The following is a 24596-nucleotide window of genomic DNA, read 5'->3' as shown; positions in this document are numbered from 1 at the left end:
CATCCAGAAAAAAAAAAAAAACAAGCATCCCAAGCAATAGGGATTTTCCCGCCATGGATTTAAAAATCTTAGCAGGCTATATAAACAGTTAAATTTAAAAAATAGATATAAACTTTTACAGTTAATCTTTCTATAGTCTGTTCATTTTCTGCTCTAGGATTTCTGCCCATTTTCTGAAAATATAACAGCAATCTGATGCAGTGAGACAATCTGAAGCCAACTTACCAGAACCAAACAAAACATACCATCAGGCCACAAAGGAACAATCACATTTCCCAAAGAAAACATTTAAAGAACTTGAATAATTGTTCATCTTTAAAACACACACAAAAAATAACTGGCTGATCTCCACACGCAAATACATAGATTCACTTCTACACATATATGCAAACACACACATGCAGACACACATACCACTGCAGTTAAACCACATTAATAGAAAATCCTGCAGCCCAGGAGGTTTGGGCATCAAGTTACCTGTTGCATTTTCTTGTATTCGCCCACTCTGGCATAGGCCATGAAGAGGTGAGAGTGATATTCCTCACTATTGGGAACTTTCTTCACAGCTGCCTCATAAAGTTTTGTGACTAACTCCGCTAAAACAAAGAGAAAGAGAATTTTCTTTAATTACTGAAGTATAACAAATCTTAACAGCATTTAATTTCTTTCCTATTTGGAGGAAATAGATGTCTCCTATCATTAAGGAAGAAGAAAGTATTTGCTTTGCCTCATCTGCTCATTACTCTTACCTTGCTTAGGTGTTTTCCGATGAAGCATGGAATAGGTCAGGCCTCCCCATGACATTTACAATGTACAAGACCCTCCAGGATCTATCTAGCCTTTCTGTCTTCTTCCAAACTCTTCCCTCCTGCACTTTATGCTCTAGCTACATCAAACTACTTGTAGTTCCACTAGATTCCCTGTACTGTATCAGACCTGCATGACTTTAACACTGTTCCCTCTGCTTGGATTCCCTTTTCTTCTCTTTTCTACTGAGTGAACATCATCCAAGACCCAGTTCAAATGTAATCCTTCCCTGAACACAATCTCTGCTCCTCCATCCCAGTTTGTACACTGCTTCCTTCTGCCATCTTTAAATCTTTTAAATAACACTCTTATACAATTTATTAATATATAATGCAACATACTATCTATTGATCTATGTTTCCTCATAGACTATGAGTAACATGAAAGCAAAGAATACCTTTCATCTTTGATTCTGATACAATATTTGTCATAGAAAAACATTCAACCAATACTTGTAGGACAGATAATTTTTTTTTTGAAATGCTGGGAGAGAATCCATAACCCTAAATCAACATAATCCCTAAATAATCAGATATAATACCTCAACTCTTAAGTTTTATCTTTCATAAGAATGAAACACAAAATTGAACTATAAAATAACATTTTCTGCCTGCTAGGTTGGCAAAAAATTTATTTTATTTTTTTCAGTTTTACTGAGAAACAATTGACAAAAGCTGTATATTTTTAGGAGTACAACATGATGGCTTGATGGCAAAATTTTTTAAGTCTAAGAATACCAATGACGGGACTTCCCTGGCGGCGCAGTTGTTAAGACTCCAAGCTCCCAATGCAGGGGGCCCGGGTTCAATCCCCAGTCAGGGAACTAGATCGCACAGGCATGCTGCAACTAAGAGCTCACATACCACAACTAAGGATCCCACGTGCCGCAACTAAGGAGCCAGTGAGCTGCAACTATGGAGCCCGCCTGCTGCAACTAAGACCCAGAGCAAATAAATAAATATCACATTAATTAAAAAAAAAAGAATACCAATGACAAGCATGTGGAACTCTGATACACTGCTAGTGGGAAGGTAAATTTAGAAGATAAGTTGACACCATGTTTATCTTTAAGCTGAACCTACCCTATGACCTAGCACCTCCACTCTAGATTCTAGTGTAGTCAACCAGTGAAGTATTCTGTGGCAGTAAACATGAATTAACTACAACCACTTGGATATTAGATGAAAAGTGCAAGTCACAGAAAACGTACAGCATGAATCTATTTATGTTAAGTCCAAAATAAGTGAAACTAATAATGTATTACTTAGAAAAACAAATGTGATAAAGATTTAAAGACAAGCAAGAGAATAAAAATATTCAAGATAGCAAATCCCTCTTAGGAAGTTAAAGGGGAAATGAGATTGATGAAGGACACACAGGAAGTCTTCTTAGTACAGACATACCTCATTTTATTGTACTTCCCTTTACTGTGCTTTGCAGATATTGTGTTTTACAGATTGAAGGTTTGTGGCTACCTAGCAACTAAGCAAGTCATTAGCACCATTTTTCCAACAGCATTTGCTCACTTTGTGTCTCTGTGTTACATTTTGGTAATTCTCACGATATTTCAAACTTTTTCGTTATTATCGTATTTGTTATGGTGATCTATGACCAGTGATCTTTGAAGTTACTACTGTAATTGTTTGGGGGCACCACAAATCACAACCATATAAGACCCTGAACTTAATCAACAAATATGTGTGTGTTCTGTGCTCCACTATCTGGCCGTTCCCATCTATCTCCCTGTCCTCAGGCCTCCCTATTTTTTGAGACACAACACTGAAATTAGGCCAATTAATAACCCTACAATGGCCTCAAGTGAAAGGAAGAGTGCCACATGTCTGGCACTTTAAATCAAAAGCTAGAAATGATTAAGTGTAGTGAGGAAGGCATGTCGAAAGCCAAGACAGGTTGAAAGCTAGGCCTCTTGTGCCAATTATCCAAGTTGTAAATTCAAAGGAAAAGTTCTTGAAGGAAATTAAAAGTACTACTCCAGGGAATTCCCTAGAGGTCCAGTGGTTAGGACTCCGACCTTCCACTGCAGGGAACACAGGTTCAACATCTGTTCAGGGAACTAGATCTCACAAGCCGTGAGGCATGGCCAAAAAAAAAAGTACTCCTCCAGTGAACACATAAATGATAAAAAAGTGAAACGCAGAAAGTTTTAGTGGTCTGGATAGAAGATCAAACTAGCCACAATATTCCCTTAAGCCAAAGCCTGACCCAGAGCAAGACCCTGACTCTCTTTAATTCTATGAAGGCTGAGAGAACCGGGAAACCAAAGAATTCATATGACTCACTTTACTGCAATATTTGCTTTAATGTGAAACCAAACCCACGATACCTCCAAGGTATGCCTGTACTGATAATGCTGTATTTCTTAAATTGGGTGGTAGGTTTATGAATGTTCATTTATTCCACATCAAATGTTCTAGTGCTACATAAAACATATTTTTCTATAATATGTATTACTAAAGATATGTATTTCATAATAAAATATTTAAGAAATCAACAATGAAAAACTTTATTTATAGATGAAACTAGGCAGACTACCTAGGATATGCTTAGAAATAATCTGGCAGGCAGAGAGGTATACATAAAATTGATCATGTCTCAATAACTGCTGAAGGTGAGAAATGGACACAAAGGGATTTATTATGCTATTCTCTGTTTCTATGTTTGAAGTTTTCCATATTAAAAAGTGGAAAAAAAAGCAACTCTTTCATTTAGCAAATCAAAATGTCATAAATGAAATTCAAGTCCTCATTCCAATCCAAGGATCCTAATACATGTAAAATATCCACTCTGCCTACAGCCTTTGCAAGCCATGGTTAATGCATTTTTACCTGTTGCTATCCATCAAATCATGAGTGATAAGTAAATCGGACAAACAGAGAACTCAGAAATACCCAAAAAATTAAGCAGTTTTAAAGACAATGAAAAGAAAGAAACATACGTCGATGCATCTCCCGGTAAAGAATGGTCAGTGCCTGCAGCGAGTTGTCGTCTGTGGGTTCAAGGGCTGCCACCTCCTGCGCCAAGGTGAAGGCTTCCTCTTGCTTTCCAGTTCTCTGTAAACCAATTGCTTTTAAAACCTGATAGAAAGAAAAGACAAATCAGTTTTAAAAGGACAGAAAAGGAAATATGAACCAAAGAAAGACAATTTGAAATCACAAAATAAGTTATAAGGTATGCCAACTATTTTACTAAAAATATCAGCAAATAAAGATTATTGCCAGGGCTTCCCTGGTGGCTCAGTGGTTAAGAGTCCGCCTGCCAATGCAGGGGACACAGGTTTGAGCGCTGGTCCGGGCGGACGCCACATGCCACGGAACAACTAAGCTCATGCACCACAACTACTAAGCCTGCGCTCTAGAGCCCGCGAGCCTAACTACTGAAGCCAGCGCCTAGAGCCCATGCTCCGCAACAAGAGACACCACCACAATGAGAAACCTGAGCACCACAACAAAGAGTGGCCCCCACTCGCCGCAACTAAAAAAAGCCCATGCAGCAACGAGGACCCAACACAACCAAAAATAAATAAAAAAAAAATAAAGTTCCCTTAAAAAAAAAAAGATTATTTCCTATTTCAGTCATATTAAGAATGCACAAAACAAAAAGAATGCACAACATTGCTTAAAAGGACTTTGTGGGGTGGGGGGGGAAGGTCTTTGTGAAAATAAAATAATTAAATTAGATAAGTCATGTCCAAAAAAACAAGCAGCTAGCTTTTAATTAAATACTCTTTATGGCATTTCATTTAAGTGATCAGGCAAATAAATGGGCTAAAAAATACTATGAAAAACACAGTCACTAAAGAGATTAAACACCTCTTCCCTTTAAAGATTACAGTACATAACCCACCAAATGTAAGTAACTCAAGGGCAAATGAACTTACCTTAGCACAATGAAGATCCTTATGCTTTTTCAACAATTTATCTGCTTGCTGAATTGCCATTTTATTATTACCATTATCAAGATAATCTATGAAAACAGAAATTATGAGTTATTATATTCCTTCAAAAACAAATATGAAATATGCATAGGCTAGTATCAGCTGTTTCAGAAAGTATCCTAATTCGGTATTAAAAACATCTTGGAGCTGATTTTAACTCTAAATGGCTAGGATGGTCCAGAACACAATCTTAAATTTCTATAGTCATCTCTCATCCAAGAGCAATATAATCCAGTTATACTAATCCTTAATGAAGATTCAAGACCAAATATATTTAGATGATAGATGACACTAATATTTTTACCTATGGGAAACAAATGGGTTTACTAGCACAAAAATTAAAATATCTAAAAAAAAAACAACCTTTATTACATTCAAGCTTCAAATCTACCAAATGGACCACGTTCCCTCAATAAAATGTTCAGTGAATCTTACTATGCCACAGAGTTAAGAATAATTCTTTGAAGAAAAAAATAAGAACCGTGAGTGGGGGAGTAAATCCAGCAGTATCAGGAGTAGACAAGGATGTAGGGAAAGCAGCACTTTCATACACTCTGGTTGAAATAGAAACTAGCGCTGACTTTGAAGAAACACTGACTTCTAGGTTCCCTAAGCTATGCGTCCATTCCAAAATTCAAGGCATATGGAGACCTGCTATAAAATTGTGTTAAGGAAGAAAAGCAATCAATTATTATTCAAAAGTCTAACAAAAGCAAAGATTAATTTTCAGATGAGAGGATCTGAAAGAAAATGATTAGTGTTTTAGATGGGAAACAGTGGTAGCTGTCAATTCTATATATAGAAAGATGACTAAACACAGGCCAGTCCACAACCTACTACTACTACCAAGTCCCTCTTTGCTCATCAAGGTCCCAAATCAGCATAGGGACAGACAAAACATAAACAACTCAAATTAATCTGTGGACCAAATGCTGGTGAGGACATGGAGCAAAAGCAGCTCTCATTCACTGTTAGTGGGAATGAAAAATGGCACAGCCACCTTGGAAGACTGTTTGGCAGTTTCTTAAAAAATTAAACATACTCTAACCATATAATCCAGCTCCTTGTTATCTACCCAAATGAGCTGAAAACTTACTTTCACACAAAAATCTGCACGCAAATGTTTATAGCAGCTTTATACAAAATTGCCAAAACCTGGAAGGAACCAAGATGTTCTTCAACAGGCAAACGGATAAACAAACCGTGGTACAGCCATCCATACAATGATATATTATTCAGTGATAAAAAGAAATGAGCCCATGCGCCACAACTACTGAGCCTGTGCTCTAGAGCCTGTGAGCCACAACTACTGAGCCCACGTGCCACAACTACTGAATCCCACGGGCCTAGAGCCTGTGCTCCGCAACAAGAGAAGCCGTCACAATGAGAAGCCTGCACACCACAACAAAGAGTAGCCCCCACTCACCACAACTAGAGAAAGCCTGCATGCAGCAACAAAGACCCAACACAGCCAAAAATAAATAAATAAATTTATTTTAAAAAAAAAGAAAAGAAAAGAAATGAGCTAGCAAGCCACAAAAAAATATGGGGGACTCTTAAATACATATTGCTAAGTGAAAGAAGCCAACATGACAAAGCTAAATACTATACGATTCCAAGTGTATGACATTCTGGAAAAAGCAAAATTATAGGCAGAGTAGAACAATCAGTGGTTGCCAGGAGCTGGGGGAGGAATGAATAGGTGGAGAACGGGATTTTTCAGGGCAGTGAAACTATTCTGTATGATACTGTAACGAAGGATACATGTCATCATACCTTTGCAAAATGCATAGAATGTGCAACACACAGAATGAGCCCTAATGTAAACTAGTAAACTATGGACTTTAGTTAGCAATAACATATCGTATTGGCTCAGCAACTGTAGCAAATGCACCACACTAATGCAAGTGTTAATAACATGGGAAACTGGGGGAGAAGAGAGGTGTGTCAGGGTGAATAGGAAGGAACTCTGTACTCTCCACTCCTTTCCTGTAAACTTAACCTAAAACTGCTCTAAAAAATAAAGTCAATTAATTAAAAATATATATCTAATAAAAGCAAAGATTCATTTCTAGAAAAGGAACGTGAGAGTGTTATAAATGGGAAATAGGGTGGTAGATGTAGATTTGAAATACAGAAAGATGACTGAACTCAGGCTAATTCACAATCTACTACTACTATTGGTCCCTCTTTGCTCATCAAGGTCCCAAGTCAGCAACAGGGACAGAGGAGGCACAGACAACTCAAGATCATCTATGGCCCTGGTGGCCCAGGGCCAAATAACAGAAATACACTATCATTTTACCTAACGGTTTCAATTTTTCTCCTATGAATACTTTACCACAACCTTTAACAGACAGCTACATGAACACATGAGTTTCATCTCTTTAGTTCTTCTTCAATGCACCTAATGTTGATGAGCACCAATAACGCTAGGTAAAAAGATTAAGAAGCCTTACTCTGGAGGGAATCACAATCTAGAAAAGATCAAAGACTTAACACTCAGGTAGAGAGATTAGAGAATCACAGAAATCACAATCTTGGCCTGAATACCCAAATATCTAATACCAGTTTTCTTAAGTCCTCATCTCAGCCGATAGGCCACCATTTGTCCTTACAGAATATCTGACAGAGACATTTCAGCTCAATAAATGATATCTTCTCTTCCTAATAACTTGGTGCTGATCTCATGCTGAGTGAGTTCTAAGTTACGTCTGACTCAGTCTTCTTGCAAGACTCCAGGTTCACAAAACATATCTTGAAGTCTTCTCAAAGAGCAGGTATCTTTGATGAAACCCCAGCTCTGAGGGTCTGCCCATAGATGGATCAGACCAGAGGTTAGGACTACAAGGATATTGAACTTTTCCCTCTGTTGTTGACAAGGCCCTGATATATAAATACACTGCACCCATGCCCTCTTCTGTGGGCATGGTTTCCACAGACTGCTGAAGGGGTAGAATTGGATGAGCATGTCTAGATCATGCAACTGAAGTCTAATGGAGTGGACATTTGACCCAAACTGGGTAAATCAAGTTTCTTCCTGGTAATTTGTAATTACAACACTGAAATCTGGAATCAGAAAGCTATGGACAGACTTCCCTGGTGGCACAGTGGATAAGGCTCCACGCTCCCAATGCTGGGGGCCCGGGTTCGATTCCTGGTCAGGGAACTAGATCCCACATGCATGCTGCAACTAAGAGTTCACATGCCACAACTAAGGAGCTGGCAAGCCGCAATTAAGGAGCCCACGTGCTACAACTAAGGAGCCCACCTGCCACAACTAAGACCCAATGCAACCCAATAAATAAATGAATATTAAAAAAAGAAAAGAAAAGAAAGCTATGGAGAACCCCATTTGGAAGGCAATAAATATTTCCAGTTTGAGATTACTAGTGGCAGCTCCAGAATCTCCATTTGGAAGGAGCCTTGGGAGATGCAAGTTAGTTAATGGGGAGTGAAAAAAAGGAGTTATCTCTTGACTCTTCATTCATATAACATTTATAAAAGAATAAAGAACGTCAATTATCTTTATCAAAAAATTGGGGGAGGGGCAGTGCTGATTAAGCTTGTAGGGGGAGGCTAATGACCTCTCCTTACTCTATTCTCAGCTTGGTGTGGCCACAAAGTCAACATGTTGGGCCCCAGGTAAACTGATGAGTAAGCAGAAAAAACCAGTTTGAAGAACCTAGCAGAGAAAAGAAGAGCCACAAACAGATAAGAGCATAGATGAGCATCTGAGAAAGAAGCTTCAGATCCTGACAGCTTTCCAGTTTCCATCAGGCTCTAGAACACTGCATTCCTGCCCTAAGCTCCCACAAGGGTTTATAAACAACCTCCCTCTACTTGAGCTTGTGTCAAAGGGTTTCTGTTCCTTGCACCCAGAAGAGTTTTAATTTTAACTAAGACACCCCACCACATTTAGACTGCTGTCAAGGTCCCCCTTCCTGGACACCTAGGTGATTGCTGATTAATTGGTTGCTGAGGCTTTTGGGAAAGTTTACTTCCATTTTACATTGCTGACTTTGTAATATAAATTATGTAGCCAGGGCTTCCCTGATGGCGCAGTGGTTAAGAATCTGCCTGCCCATGCAGGGGACACGGGTTCGAGCCCGGTCCGGGAAGATCCCACATGCCGTGGAGCAACTAAGCCCGTGCACCACAACTACTGAGACTGCGCTCTAGAGCCCACAAGCCACAACTTTTGAAGTCTGCACACCTAGAGCCCGTACTCCGCAACAAGAGAAGCCACCGCAATGAGAAGCCCACACACCACAACGAAGAGTAGCCCCCACTCTCAGCAACTGGAGAAAACCCGAGTGCCGCAAAAGACCCAATGCAGCCAAAAAATTAAATAAATGAATAAGTAAATTTATTTTAAAAATAAATAAAATAAATTATGTAGCCCTTGGAGAAAACAGGCCCATAAAAATGATACCCTAAGTCTGTTTTTTAGCCTTTTTAAAACTTACTCAAGGGTAACTGTGGCTTGACCATGAGGACTGGTATTGTTCCCTTAATATGAGGAGTAAGCCAAGTCAGCCGTCCACAAATCAGGCATAGGAAATAATAAGATGATGATGTATCAGTTAAAGCAGTGTTTTTCAAAGCATGGTTATCATTCTAACTAAAATGGTTTTAAGTGGTCCTTGCAGGCAGCACTAGATAACACGGATAGTGAGAAAACTGACCTTTTGTAATATTTCCCTTATATTAAGGAGATAGTCTGTTTGGTATCAGCCTGTCATTTCTTTAACACTTGCTGATGCCTTTTTTTTTTAATGGAAAAGGAACAGGTCTCAGATTTAGAGTTTCTCAACTATCAGAAACTAGTTAAGACCTTAATAACATTGTTTTGTTTTCACTGTGTGTACTTAATTTTATGGTTTTGTTTTCTCAGGGCAAGTGACAGGTATTCCACTGATGGTAATGATACATATTATTTCTATTTTTAATTTTAAAAATTTATTTATTTTTGGCCACGCAGAATGTGGAATCTTAGTTCCCTGACCACGGACTGAACCCATGCCCCCTGCAATGGAAGCGAGAGTCCTAACCACTGGACAGCCAGGGAATCCCTCCCACTGTTTCTAAAACAAACTTCAAAATCCTTAAAATGGCTTACAAAGTTGAGTCCCTCTACCTCTGTAGCCCCATCTCACCCTTCTCTACATTCCAACCACACAAGTCTTTTCTTAGGTCATCAAGTACATACTCTCTCTGTCTATCTTTCTTACACACTCTGTCCATCACTCCTTTCCATCTGATCACCTGACTAACCTTTGTTCTTTTTTCTTTTCCAAAGTAAAATGTCACTTCCACAGAGAACCTTTTCTTGAAATGTTCCCAACAGTCGAGATGCCATAGTGTGTGCTCTCACGGTAACCGGTACTTTTCCTTCAAAGTCCTTAACACAAATGTAATGATTATGTATACTATTGTTTAAAAAACCTCTTGAGACTACAAGCTCCCTGAAAGCAGAAATCATGTCTGTGCTGTCTGGTACTCTCTCATTCCCTGAATCTACATTGTGCCTAGCACATATTAGGCTCTCAATAAATAAGCTGAATGAAGAAAGGAATACATAAATGAACAAACTGTATAGGAAAAAAAATCTTCTAGAAATTGAGTAGTCTATCAGGGGAGTGAGCGATATATACATACAAAGTGACCACAACAGGATGTTCAAAGAACCAATTATTAGTGATGGCTTCCTGCTATTAAGTTAGATTTTTTAGTCTTTTCAATTAATTTCTTAGGGGACTCCCCTGGTGATGCAGTGGTTAAAAAAATCCGCCTGCCAAATCAGGGGACATGGGTTCAATACCTGGTCCAGGAAGATCCCACGTGCTGCGGAGCAACTAAGTCCATATGCCACAACTACTGAGCCTGCACTCTAGAGCCCGCGAGCCACAACTACTGAGCCAGAGTGCTGCAACTACTGAAGCTCGCATGCCTAGAGCCCGTGCTCCACAACAAGAGAAGCCACCGCAATAAGAAGCCCGCGCACCGCAACAAAGAGTAGCCCCCACCTGCCACAACTAGAGGAAGCCGGCGTGCAGCAACGAAGACCCAACACAGCCAAAAATAAATAAATTAATTAATTAAGAAAAAAAAACCAGACATTTAAGAGTGAAGACAGAGGGAACACAAATTTATTGGGTGTCTACTCAAAACCCAGCAAGGTACCGTTAGCAACTCCATATTACAGAAGAGGCTCAGGGAGGTAGGTTAATTGACAAAATCATAGCAGAGAGTGAAACCCAGCTCAGTCTGGCTCTGAAGGTCTGCACCCTTCATTGCCTCAATTTCTCTAGACAGAACTCTTAGAGCAAGAAACTATATAAGTACAGATAGCTCATTGATCCTAAGGAGACAAAGAACAAATTTGAAATTTATTTTTCTTTTCTTTACTACCTTGCCACAATCCAATCACTTCAGTGAACACACAAAAAACATACCCCAAATGGCCAACTGGTTTCTCCTAATTCTCAAGAAGATACTAAGTGCAGTATTTTTAATTAAAGTATTAGTCAGATGCTCTGACAGAAGCAAGAGCATGAACAAAAGAATGAAAAGGAAGTATGCACCTTTAAAACCCGATTTACACCCACCATCAGGCGTGCACTGGGGTAGTTCCAGCACTGACTGCCTCAACACCGCCAGGCTATGCCTGCTGCATTTGGTCTTGGTAAATCATCCCAAACCAAATGTGTTCCCTGGCCATCTGCCCTGCTGAGAAGGCTGTGCGCCAGTCATCACTGTTTATTAGGGGAAAAGAACATGGACAAGAATATTCTGCCCTCAGGAAAATGTTTCAAACACTCGGTTTACATCTGAGCAATTTTTTAGTAAGAGCTGGACTTGGGTGCCAGAAAGGCAACGAGAAGCCCACGCACCGCAACAAAGAGTAGCCCCCCTCCCCACCCTCCCACCCCCACCCCGGGCTCAGAGCAGCTAGAGAAAAGCCCGCACGCAACAACGAAGACCCAACGCGGCCAAAAATAAATAAATAATTTTAAAAAATAATAAATAAATTTATATAAAAAAGAACGTTATCTGAATGAAACCATACAGTATCTGATCTTTAAAAAAATTAATGTCTTAAATAATAAAAATAATACATGTCATAGTAAAAACAAAAATCCAATAGTTCATACAGGTATAACATGAAAAGAATTATTAGTCTCTTAATCTTGCCCTATGCTCACACTACCCTCTACTCTATGCATTCTTCCAGGAATGTTCTGTGCATTAACATCTGTCTTTTTAAGTTTAAAATGTTTTTAGAATTTAAAAGTCTAAGAGCTTTTTAAACGGTCATAATTTCAGAACAGGAGAAAACAGGTTGTGCCAAGTGACTTTTCTACAGAAAGGCAAGATAATCTTCACTCACCAAGATGCCCTGCCCCGCCCAGGCAAAGGACAAGACTCACTGAGCTAACACGGCCCAACAGAAGGCTCAGAATACATACAACATCTGACCGAAGACCTGGGAAGTTTTAATAACAAACTATAACAGAATAATTACCTGGAGTCTGGCCACACATGGGAAGGGAAATGTCCTAACACACCAAGGCAGTGACTATCATTCAGGAAACACAGCTGGGAAATATGTTACACCTGATTCAGGCTAGAGCAAGACTGCAAGTCAGGAACCATCAAGGACCTACTGTAAAGCACAGCGAACTCTACTCAATATCCTGTGATAATTTATATGAAAAAAGAATCTAAAAAAGAGTGAGTATATGTATATGTGTAACTGAATCTCTTTGTTGTACACCTGAAACTAACACAACGTTGTAAATCAACGATGCTCCAATAAAATTTAAAAAACAAAATAAGTATTAAAAAAAAGACTGCAAGTCAGTAACACATATTAGAACAAAGGATCTTGTGCCATAAAAGTAAATGTGTGTGTGTGTGTATTCTAAAGACTATGGAACTTTGAAACCTCTATTTTTATTTTGCAATTCTTGCATCCTATAAAAAAATTTTTAATAAATGAATTTTTTATACTTTTTTTATACAGAAATTCTTATTTATCTATCTATCTATTTATTTATTTATGGCTGCGCTGGGGCTGTGCGCAGGCTTTCTCTAGTTGCGGTGAGTGGAGGCTACTCTTCGTTGCGGTGCGCGGGCTTCTCATTGAGGTGGCTTCTCTTGCTGCGGAGCACGGGCTCTAGGTGCGCGGGCTTTAGTAGTTGTGGCTCACAGGTTCAGTAGTTGTGGCTCGCAGGCTCTAGAGTGCAGGCTCAGTAGTTGTGGCGCACAGGCTTAGCTGCTCTGCAGCATGTGGGATCTTCCCAGACCAGAGATTGAACCTGTGTCCCCTGCATTGGCAGGCGGATTGTTAACCACTGTGCTACCAGGGAAGTCCCCTATAAAATTTATTAAGTGCCATACCTGACCATCTTCCAACTCTACCCATCCCCTAACCACTAAAAACATTTTAAAACAGTAATGGTAGAAGAAAGCACTAGGGCTCACCAAGTCACATGAGGATACAACATCTGTTCAGAACCACATAGCACAAGAGAATAATTTTAGCAAAAGGAGAAAGAATAATAAAGTAGGTGTTCTGGAAGGTCAAGGTGGTTTTCAAAAACCAAAAATGCACTACCCAAACTTACCAATTTATGAGTAAAGAGAAGCACTCTGAAGATGTTCAACTAATCAACTAGCTATTTCATACCTAGACACCAAAAATAGAATTTCAACCCACCATAATTTCACAATTAATGACCCTGTCCACTTCTATCCTCAACAGTATCAGCAAGAGCTGAGGTCATAGGCAAAGTTTCTAACAGCTGTAAAATCCTAAACCTTGGCAATATAAATAATGCTGCATAAAGATCGTGATGCTGTGGGATCTGAACTCAGTGAAAGGCTGAGCTCTCCAGTGGGAATGCCTGTGTTCAAATCCCAGCTCTACAGTTTACTAGCTGCAATTCTGAGCAAGTTAATGTCTGGCATTCAGTTTACTACTATGCTCACAATAATCTTACCTACCTAATAGGACAGTTAGCACACAAATAAGCACTCAGTCAACACTGAGTGTTGTTGAACTTTTGGCTGGTGGGCAAGCACCACCATGCATAAGCATGTTCATCTGTCAGCTAATGAAGGTCCAAATTCAAGAACGACAATGGTTTAGAGATACTAATATATTTAAACACAAAAGCAGAGGCTGTCCCAAAGTCTAGAGGTCAAAAGTCAAAAGTGCTGAAGTCAAGGTCAGTCTTTCTTTTCCTATTTCTGTCAGTTTATATTAATTGCCTTGGAATTCCTAAAGAAAGTATTTTCTTATCTTCTTCCCATGTAACTATAACAAAAGCTACATAATTCTGGCTTCAGTTTTGGGAATATGACCTATCACATCTGTTTAACATATCCTGATGTTTACCAGCATGAAACGGACTAGAGGTTTTCCTTATTGGATAGTTTCAAAACATTATTATTTCTAAGTGACTTATGGGACCCCAAAGGCATTTTCTTTGGTCCTCAAGAATAATTTTAGAAATCCAATTATTCCTAAAAGTTAAAAAAGAAAAAAATCTGCAGGCAGCTGCTGCAGAGAGCTGTAACCAGCCACCAATTGTGAACCTTGGATTCAGTTCCTACCCTCAAGCACCCTAACATATGTCATCTCTGCCCTTTAAAATGTATACTGGAGGGCATGAGAATATGTAGCCCTGGGAAAATGGAAATCCACCACTCTCCACCTACGTGACCTTTGGCAAGTCAGTGTCTCCAGCTCAAGTGAGGTGATTTCTAGCACAGTGGTTAAAAGAGTAAGCCTGGGACATTCCACAGGGGTTAATATCCTAGCTTCATGTTAGCTGAGTGACCTTAGACAAATTACACATCAGTAAAGCCCCAGTTTTCTCATCTGTGGAAAGAAAAGGGGGAGAGAGAGGGAAGTGGGACTGGGGGAAAGTAGCCACCTCCGAAGAATGTGTGAAGATTAAATACTTAAGACGAAGGACAGTGACTGACATAATTAGCAGTCTATACATACACATTAGCTATTATTATTATTTCTCACCTCACAAGGTTGTTGTTGAAATGAGATGCAAGAGCAAAGCATCATACAAATTACAAAAGCACTACCAATTGTACCAGAAACATAGTTATCACCCCCTTCCAAAAAAGTTAAATGATCTCAGCTATTGCAAAGAAGCCTCCATTTAGTAACATCCACGTTACAAACAAGAGGTCTAATTCTGCAAAAACCACTGAACTTGAAGCCTTCCTCACCATGAACTGAGCTAGACCAAGACCACACAGCCATCTAAGAGGAAAGGAAATACAAAAGGGACCACTATCAAATTATTGAACAACTTGGTTACTGAAGAGGTATTTCTCCCTGACTCAAATGTGTGATTTTTCACAACCGGGATAGCAAAATGCCATCAAGGTCTTAAAGCCTGAGGGTTGAGGTCAACGTTATGGAAGGGGATCCACTTAGCACGCGGAAGGCAAGCTGCAGAGAAAAACCAGAGAAGCTTCAAAAAAGAAAAGCCCTGCATGCCCCTCGACACGAGCTATTACAGTCGCTTCACCGCTATTTTGGGCCCAAGCCAACCTCCCCCCCCCGCCTCGCCCCACCCCGCCCCCGCCTCCCACGTGTGTCCAGAGCAGCTGTTCCTCCGCCAAAGAGCTCTGGATTGGGATCCTCAAATCCAGGCCTGCTCCAGACTCGATCTGGGTGACCTTGCGTCAGCCCCTTCCCCTCCCGGGACCTCTGTTTCTCCATGTGCACCGAGTACAGTTAGTCAGACAACACTTTAGGCCCCGTTCCCATAGGTAAAAAGTCTTGAGCGGGGAATTTTCCCTCAAGTAGGGTGTCCCACCCTCACGCCGGAGCCAGCTTCCACCTGCGGGCAGACCTCGGGTCTCCCTTGGCGTGGCCCCGACAACGTAGCCTGCGTGTAGCGCAGGTCTCTACGAGAGGAAGTGTCTCACAGGGCTCGCCTGTCAGGCCAGCTCTGCCGACCTGCCGCTGCCCTGACCGCGCCGCTGCCACCTCAGGGCTCAAGAAAGCCAGGCCGGCGCTTACGCGAGGCCCGTGGCTGCGGCCTAGAGGCCCGCGCGGCCCGCCCCCTGTGCCCGCCAGCCCTGCTCCCGGCCCCTCAGCGCCCCTCCCGGGCCTTTGCCCCGGGCTCCGCAGCCCTCGGCGCCTCTGGCTGGCAACCAGACTGGCCCCAGGTACTCACCGTAAATGGGCCGGAGGCGCCTGTCGTTAGGGTCCTGCACATGGCCCCGCGTCGCCATGATGACAAGCGCAGAACCGCAGTGCGCACGCGCGGGGCAGGCCCCCGGGAAGGGGCTGTTAAAGGGCCAGCGCCGATCTCTCTCTGTCGCAATGGTCGCGGGGTTGTGACAGAACGCGCCGGCGCGGAAAGGGACGACACCCACACCGCAAACCCCCCGCCCCCACTCCCAGTTGTCACTTAAATGGATCCTTTTCCTCCCCTTTGCTGGTAGACTCAACCTAGCTGGTAGAAGCGGCCGTTGCTATTAAAATCCCTTCCGAGTCACATACTGGAGAGTGCGGAAAGGAGGGGAGAAAGTCTTGGTCAAAGTTAGGGCTCTGCTGCTCCTACTTATCCTGTTTCTCCTCTGTGCTGTAGGACCAGTTAGACTTGTCTTTGTTTAATTGTTGAGGACCCGGGAACTCCTCTGGGAAGGTGACCCAGGGGACAGCAGGGGACAGAGGTGCTGATCAACAGTAGAAATCTGCCAGAAAAGTTCAAGATCCCTTCACCCCTATCCCGGTGCTCAGCCAACTAAGAAGAACCTTAGATCTATAGTAATCCAGTCAATTTATTTATCAATTATATCTCAGTAAAACTGGAGGGGAAAAGTAATTCAGTCAGTATATGCCTAGACACTGTGCTGCAAGCTCCAAATGTATTATCTCATTAATATTCGTAACAACCCTAGTATCCCCCTAGGAGGTAGATTTTTTTAATTTAATTTAATTTATTTATTTTTGGTTGAGTTGGGTCTTCGTTGCTGCGCGCGGGCTTTCTCTAGTTGCGGCGAGTGGGGGCTGCTCTTCCTTGCGGTGTGCGGGCTTCTCCTTGCGGTGGCTTCTCTTGTGGTGGAGCACAGGCTCTAGGCGCACGCGCTTCAGCAGTTGTGGCTTGTGGGCTCAGTAGTTGCCACGCGAGGGCTCTAGAGCGCAGGCTCAGTAGTTGTGGCGCACGGGCTTAGCTGCTCCGAGGCATGTGGGTTCTTCCCAGCCAGGGCTCGAGCCCGTGTCCCCTGCATTGGCAGGCGGATTCTTAACCACCGCGCCACCAGGGGAGCCCAATTTATTTATTTATTTATTTATTTATTTTAGTATTTAATTTATTTGGCTGCACAGGGTCTTAGTTGCAGCACACGGAATCTTTAGTTGCAGCATGCGGGATCTTTAGTTGCAGCATGCGGGATCTAGTTCCTTGACCAGGGATGAAACCCGGCCCCCCTGCATTAGGAGCTCGGAGTCTTAACCGCTAGACCACCAGGGAAGTCCGGGGAGGCAATTTTATATAGATAGTGTGGTCAAGGATAGCCTAGCTGAAAAAGTGACAATTGTCAAAGACTTAAAGAAAGTGGGAGAGGGAGGGAGCCAGGCAGGTGTGCCAGGCTCTGTGGGGTCATGACCTAAGGCCACACTAGTAACTGTGATTCAAACCTAGGCCCTTCTAGGGGCTTCCCTGATGGCGCAGTGGTTTAGAATCCGCCTGCCAGCGCAGGAGACACGGCTTCGAGCCCTGGTCCGGGAAGATCCCACATGCCGCGGAGCAACTAAGCCCGTGCGCCACAACTATTGAGCCTGCACTCTAGAGCTTGCGAGCCACAACTACTGAGCCCGTGTGCCACAACTACTGAAGCCCACGCGCCTAGAGCCCGTGCTCCGCAGCAAGAGAAGCCACCGCAAAGAGAAGTCTGCGCACCGCAACGAAGAGTGGCCCCCGCTCGCCGAAACTAGAGAAAGCCCACGCGCAGCAACGAAGACCCAACACAGCCATAGATAAATAGATAAATAAATAAACAAACCTAGGTCCTTCTAGTACAGAACCAGAGTTAACCCCTCCACTATGCTGTCTCAAACCCAGTAAATATCCCCAGTGTCAGCCTTGACCAGCTGGGGTTGACCCCTTCTATTGGTGTTCCATCCCTCTTCCTTTCTGTATCTTTTAGGGTGTAAGAAAATGATTCTCCAACTTTAGTGAACACCTTGGGAAACTTGATAAACATGAGTTTCCTGGGTTCTACCCCCAGAGGTTCTAATTCGATCCGAGGACCCCTCTTTGAAAAGTAACTAACTAATGGATCTAAATGAAATGATTTTAGAATGCACCAGAAGAGCAAGTTAGAAATTGCTATTCAAATTTTAAATATACATCCCCAGGGGGAAAAAAAAAAACTGTAATGTTAATAGTAGCAATAATGATAGTGTGTGTTTATTGAGCTCTTATTATGTGCCGGAAACTGTACTAAGCTCTTTTACATACATCATCTTATTTCATTCTCACAAACTGGTGGAATAGGTACTATTGTGATCCTCATTTTAGAATGAGAATTTTGAAGCATAGACATATTAGGTCATTTGCCCAAGATCACACAGTATTCTCTGGTGAAATTTGTGGTGGTCTCACTCCAAAATCCACACTCTTAGCAGTTAACACCAAAAGTATTACAGTGGTTACCTCTTAGGAGAGCAGATGTTTTCTCCTCTTACTTCATGCATAGCTGCACTGTTTGATTTGTTTATAATGAGCGTTATTACATTTTTAATTTCTAAAAGGTCTTTAAATTTCTGTTTACAAAAATCACACACACAAAAAAAGGTAAACAATGTCAAGCCTTTTGAGCCAAAATAAAATCCTTTTATTCCAAGGAGATAATCAGCAGACCACAGAAAAATATAAAATAGAGATTGTTTCCTGACAATCCTAAGGTCCTAACTATCCATCAAGAGGGACTGATGAAATAAATTATGATACACCATGAAATGGAAAAAGGCAGCCATTAAAATTAATGAAGTAGGGCTTCATTTATAGATATGGAAAGATGCCCATGACATGTTGAGTTTATAAAGCAGGTTGTAGAAGAGTATGGATGGCATGAAAAAAAATTATGTGGACAGATAGCTATCTAGCTAACATAGACTAGATTTCCATGGTGGTCCAGTGGTTAAGAATCTGCCTGCCAATACAGGGGACACGGGTTTGAGCCCTGGTCTGGGACGATCCCGCATGCCACGGAGCAACTAAGCCCGTGCGCCACAACTACTGAGCCTGTGCTCTAGAGCCCACGAGCCACAACTACTGAGCCCACATGCTGCAACTACTGAAGCCTGCGTGCCTAGAGCCCACGCTCTGCAGCAAAAGAAGCCACCACAAGGAGAAGCCTGCACACCTCAACGAAGAGCAGCCCCCGCTCGCCACAACTGGAGAAAGCCTGCGCCCAGCGATGAAAACCCAGCACAGCCAAAAATAAATAAGTAAATAAATAAATAAAAATTTTAAAAAATAAAATATTTATTTAAAAAAAGACAGATGTCATATATATCTAGAGAGAGATCTAAAAGGACATTTACAAATGTCAAGCTTCCTCCTCTCTTAATAATGGAATTTAGGGGCCTATTAACTTAATTTTTAAAAACTTTTCCTTACTGTTTGAATTGTTTATAATTTTTTTTAATTTTAGTAGCAATGAGCACACCTAACATCAAGATTTTGGTTTCTAATACCACTCTCCAATGAAAGAAAACAGGGCTTCTTGGGGAAATGACTGATTCAAAGGCCGGGGCAGGAATATACCAGATAAGCTTGAAGCATTGACAGAAAGAAGGGAAGTGCTCCAAATATAAAAGGATGGAGGGATACAGGAGTCAACCTGAAAGTACTCCCAAGAGCCAAAACTAGAACTATTTGAACAAGAAAATAAATAACACAGTATTGGATTATAACCTAAAGTATAAAATATGTAAACATACTAAGCCCATGCTGATATAAATGTTATCAAATAAATAAATGGAGGAGAAGAGATTCATTGTCCTTATAGAATTCCAAGCAATGTGTGTAGATATTCCTTGCTCCAGAAAGTGAAGCTTAACTTTTCCCTTCCCTCCTGAGTGTGGGCTCTAATTATTGACCAGTTTCCAAAGAGTTGATATAGAAAAGGAAAAGTAATAACTTCACAGCTAAGAAACCTGATAAGCACTACCTTAACTAAGGGATCAAAGTTAACATTACCAGTGAAAATTCATGTTTATATCATGTACCCCAATTTGGGGTGATGATAAGGGAACTTCACTTTTGTAGTATTTTTTCTGGAAAACCCATAAACCCAGACTAGTCATAAGGAAAACATCAAAAAAATCAAATTGAGTGACATTCTGACAAGTACCCTTCAAGACTGTCAAGGTCATGAAAAATAAACAATGAGAAACTGTTACAGACCAGGGATGTCTAAGGAGACATGACAACTAAATGTAATGTGATATCTTGGTTGGTATCCTGGGACAGAAAAAAGGGCATCAGTGGAAAAACAGTTGAAATTCAAATAAAGTCTAGAGTTTAGTTAATAATATTGTGCTAATGTTGGTTTCTTACTTTGATAACTGTACCATGGTAATATAAGATGTTAACGTTAAGGGAAACTGGTTGAGGAGTATATGAAAACTTTCTCTACCCTCTTTTCAACTTTTCTGTAAGACTAAAATTATTCCAAAATAAAAGATTTTTAAATGCATTTTTTAATAATGGGGCGGGGGGCTTTTTTTTTTTTTAAACCAGATGCACCGGAAATTCTCATCCCAATTCTGTCCTGAGGCTAGCTGAAAGAGAAAATCCTGGAAGCAAAGTGCACAGAGAAATTCTCATTGAGAATGGGGATGGTTGGGGGGTGGGGGTGGGGGTCCCTCCAATGAATCTATAATCTGTGATCATCATGGAAAATCCTTCCTAAGGCTGAGGAGGTTTTAAAATACCCCAGATAGAGAGCTTGGCATTGGGGGAAGTTCCTTCCCAGATCAGTGGTTCTCAAGGCACGGTCCCTGATCAGCAACATCAGCATCACCTGGGGACTTGGTAGAACCACAGATTATTAGGCTCTACCCCAGACCTACTGAATCAAACACTCTGGGAGTGGGGCCCAGCAATCTGTGTCTTTACAAATCCTCTTGTGATCTGAATTCAGACAAAAGTTTCATTCTTCTGCTTTAGGTCAGAAGTGGGCAAATTATGACCCACAGGCCAAATCTAGCTTACTACTGTTTTTGTACAGCCCGTGAGCCAAGAATGATTTTTACATTATTAAATGGTTGGGGAAAAATAATCAAAAGAAGAATAATATTTCACAGCACGTGAAAGTTACATAAAGTTCAGAGGTCAGTGTCCATAAGTAAAACTTTATAGAACACAACTATGCCCATTCATTTATGCATTGTGTGTGTTTGCTTTGGTGCTGCAGCTGCAGAACTGAGTAGTTGCAACAGAGACCATATTGCCCAGAAGGTTAAAATATTTACTACCTGACCCTTTACAGAAAAATTTTGCCAACCCCTGCTCTAGAATAATGGAAGCCATCTAAATACTCCCAGGGTAATTGGGATTGATACATGTACACTATTGATACTATGTATAGAATAGATAACTAATGAGACCCTACTGTATAGCACAGGAAACTCTATTCAGTGCCCTGTGTTGACCTAAATGGGACGGAAATCCAAAAAAGAGGGGATATATGTATACGTACAGCTGATTCACTTTGCTGTACAGTAGAAACTAACACAACATTGTAAAGCAACAATACTCCAATAAAAATTAAATAAATACATAAATACTCCCAGGGTGATAAATAAATAAATACCCACAGGGTAGAGTCGTCAGATAAAATATGATGCAATATTTGGGGCATACTTACACTAAAACAATATTCACTGTTTATCTGGAAAAAAAAATCACATTTAGCCAGGTGTCCTATATTTTTTAAATTGAGGCATGGTTGATTTACAATATTATACTAGATTCAGGTGCTCAGGTGTTCTGTATATTTATTTGCTAAATCTGGCAACCCTATCCCAGGGAGAACACCATGCTCCCCAAATCATGCTAACCAAAAAGAATGAAGGTCAGCAATGTAGCCAAAAATAAATTAAAAAAAAAAAAAGTCAACCTCCTCCCAAGGCTGTGTATACTGATCAAGTCTAAAGTGCCACCCCCAGTCCACCCCACCTCCCCACCCCAGTCACTGTATCCCATTATCCTGTAGTATGTTCTTCATTACACTTATTATATAAATGTATCTTACATATCTTAAAAAAAAAAAAAAGAATGAAGGTCAGGAGCCTCCAGTAAGCTGACCCCAGGCTTGCTCTGAGGTGATGTGGCCAGGTAGGACCGGGCTGAGGTTGGGCTTGGAAAGCGGAGAGGTGGGAGGAGACATGGGGTTCATCTATGGTACAAGCGAAAGAACCGATGAGTTACCTGAGTTTCAAGAATTTCCCAGAATGGAAAAATACAGCACCTTAAAGGGGGCACATACGAGGCTCCTGGCCAGGACTGTGGTTACTTAGATATGTTCTTAGGTTACCTTTGATGGCCTGGCCCCAGAGGAATGCTGACACTTTTCACCCTGTTCCCTGAACTTGGCAGGGCCAGAGCCTTATGGACCTACCTAACAGAGACCTCTAGATCCTTGAGTCACCGTTCTGGGTGGAGTATGTTTCCCTCCACCGTGAAAGCCTGTTTGGCATTCAAGCAAAATGAATGGGCCTTTCTCTTTTCTTATTCTTACCCCTTGTCCTCAGAAACTAAGGCTGAAGCAGTCACTTGGCTCTGGGCCTGTCCTTACCTGCTCCCTGGGAGGCAGCTTCCACACCCTCCCTTTGGCCTGAATCATTTCAGGTAACAAATGAGAGGACCCCTCAAAGAAGCCAAGAACCTATCCTTCTTACTGTACATTAGAGCTGACATTATGGAAAAATGCTTGGTATACAACAGATGTTCATTATATAGTGGTTTCCATTTCATTGACTTAGAACAGGGGACCAAGCCCTTCATTCTTGTCCTATGTGGTGGCAGATTTGCTCTGGTGAGAAACTCTCTTGCTCACGAGCATCTTAGGCACACAGGTGCATTGTGCCAGTAGCTCGGGGACACAGGGCAGGGGATTGCATTACTTGGATATGGTGGTTGTGGGTATCTCCACTAGATGACTTTCCAGTTTTTCTTTGTTTTTCTTTTTTCTTTTCCACCTTGATCCAATACCTAACCCTCCACAGAATAAACAGAACAGTGACATATTTCATAGTTTTCATGGTTGATTTCCTGCACTTGTGTGTGTGTGTGTGTGTGTGTGTGTGTGTGTGTGGAACCTACCTGACCAGGGATGGAACCATGCCCCCTGCAGCGGAAGTGCCGAGTCTTAACCACTAGACCACCGGGGAAGTCCAGATTTCCTGCACTTTTGACAATAGAATAAACAGCAACTCTGGCTTTGAAATCAAACAGATTCGGTCCAAATCTGGGCTCTGACATTTATCAGCTGTGTGATCCTAAGCAAGTGACTGAACATCTCTGAGCCTCAGTTTCTGCATTTGTAAAATTATGATGATAAAAGGACCTACTTCATAGGGTTGAGGGGAAGAATAAATGTCCATGCAAAGAAACAGGCAGAAAGAAAGCATTCAACAACAGTTATGTACTATTATTATCTTTAATATTAGTATTATTACTCCCTTCTGTTAAAACTGCAGAAATCACCTCCTGATACTTCAGAACACCAAGGAAGGAATTTTATCCAAGTCTGTCCACCAGGTGGCATATGAGTGCTAAATTGCCTAGGCCACTTTTGTACCAGAAGGATCTCATTTTAATTGTTTTTTTAAAAATAAAACGTAGCAAATATTTTTGTAAGCAATATTATATATGTGTGTGTATATATTTATTTATTTATTATTATTATTATTTTTTTTTTTTGGCTGCGCTGCTTGTGGGATCTTAGTTCCGCGACCTGGGATTGAACCTCCTCACCCCAGCAGTGAAGCACGGGGTCCTAACCACTGGACCGCCAGGGAATTCCCTATATCTTTATAATCTTTATACTCAACTTTATTGAAGTGTTATTTACATACCATAAAATTCACTCGTTTCAAGTGCACAATTCAATGATACTTTACTATATTTTGACCAAGTTGTGCAACCATTGTAATAGTTTAATTTTGGAACATTTACATCACCCTAATAATATCCCTCTATAAGCTATATTTCCTAACTTAAAAAATTATGAAATGTTTGGGAACTTCCCTGGTGGTCCAGTGGTTAAGAATCTGCCTTCCAGGGCTTCCCTGGTGGCGCAGTGGTTGAGAGTCCGCCTGCCGATTCAGGGGAAACGGGTTCGTGTCCCGGTCTGGGAAGATCCCACATGCCGCGGAGCGGCTGGGCCCGTGAGCCATGGCCGCTGAGCCTGCGCGTCCGGAGCCTGTGCTCCGTCCGCAACGGGAGAGGCCACAACAGTGAGAGGCCCGCGTATCGCAAAAGAAAGAAAAAAAAAAGAATCTGCCTTCCAATGCAGGGGACTCAGGTTCGATCCCTGGTTGGGGAAATAAGATCCCACGTGCCGCGGGGCAACTAAACCTGCATGCTGCAACTAGAGAAAAGCCCGCGTGCCTCAACTACTGAGCCCGTGCACTCTGGAGCCCAAGAGCCACAACTAGAGAAGCTCGCAACAAACAGCCCGCACGCCACAATGAAGACCCAGCACAGCCAAAAAAAAAAAAGTACAATAAAAAATTATGCAATGTTTCAAAATCTGTAAAAGTAAATAG

General features: G+C 41.5%; 1 protein-coding gene across 1 annotated transcript in view; it reads right to left on the bottom strand.

Annotated features, from left to right (window-relative positions):
* NAA25 (N-alpha-acetyltransferase 25, NatB auxiliary subunit) overlaps positions 1-16054 on the bottom strand; it is a 72346-nt gene extending 56292 nt beyond the window's left edge. Inside the window, exons 1-4 of the mRNA XM_060028157.1 lie at positions 15982-16054; positions 4706-4791; positions 3764-3902; positions 478-596 (exon numbers count right to left, since the gene is read on the bottom strand). Of these exons, the coding sequence (XP_059884140.1) occupies positions 478-596; positions 3764-3902; positions 4706-4791; positions 15982-16039 (402 nt within the window). The 5' untranslated portion in view covers positions 16040-16054. The remainder of the gene's footprint in view (positions 1-477; positions 597-3763; positions 3903-4705; positions 4792-15981) is intronic.
* Between the last annotated feature and the right edge of the window lie 8542 nt (positions 16055-24596).

The sequence above is a fragment of the Delphinus delphis genome, chromosome 13, assembly GCF_949987515.2.
Source record: "Delphinus delphis chromosome 13, mDelDel1.2, whole genome shotgun sequence".
NCBI lineage: Eukaryota > Metazoa > Chordata > Mammalia > Artiodactyla > Delphinidae > Delphinus > Delphinus delphis.
Note: the sequence above shows the minus strand (reverse complement) of the source record. Positions and strands in the feature narration are given on the sequence as shown.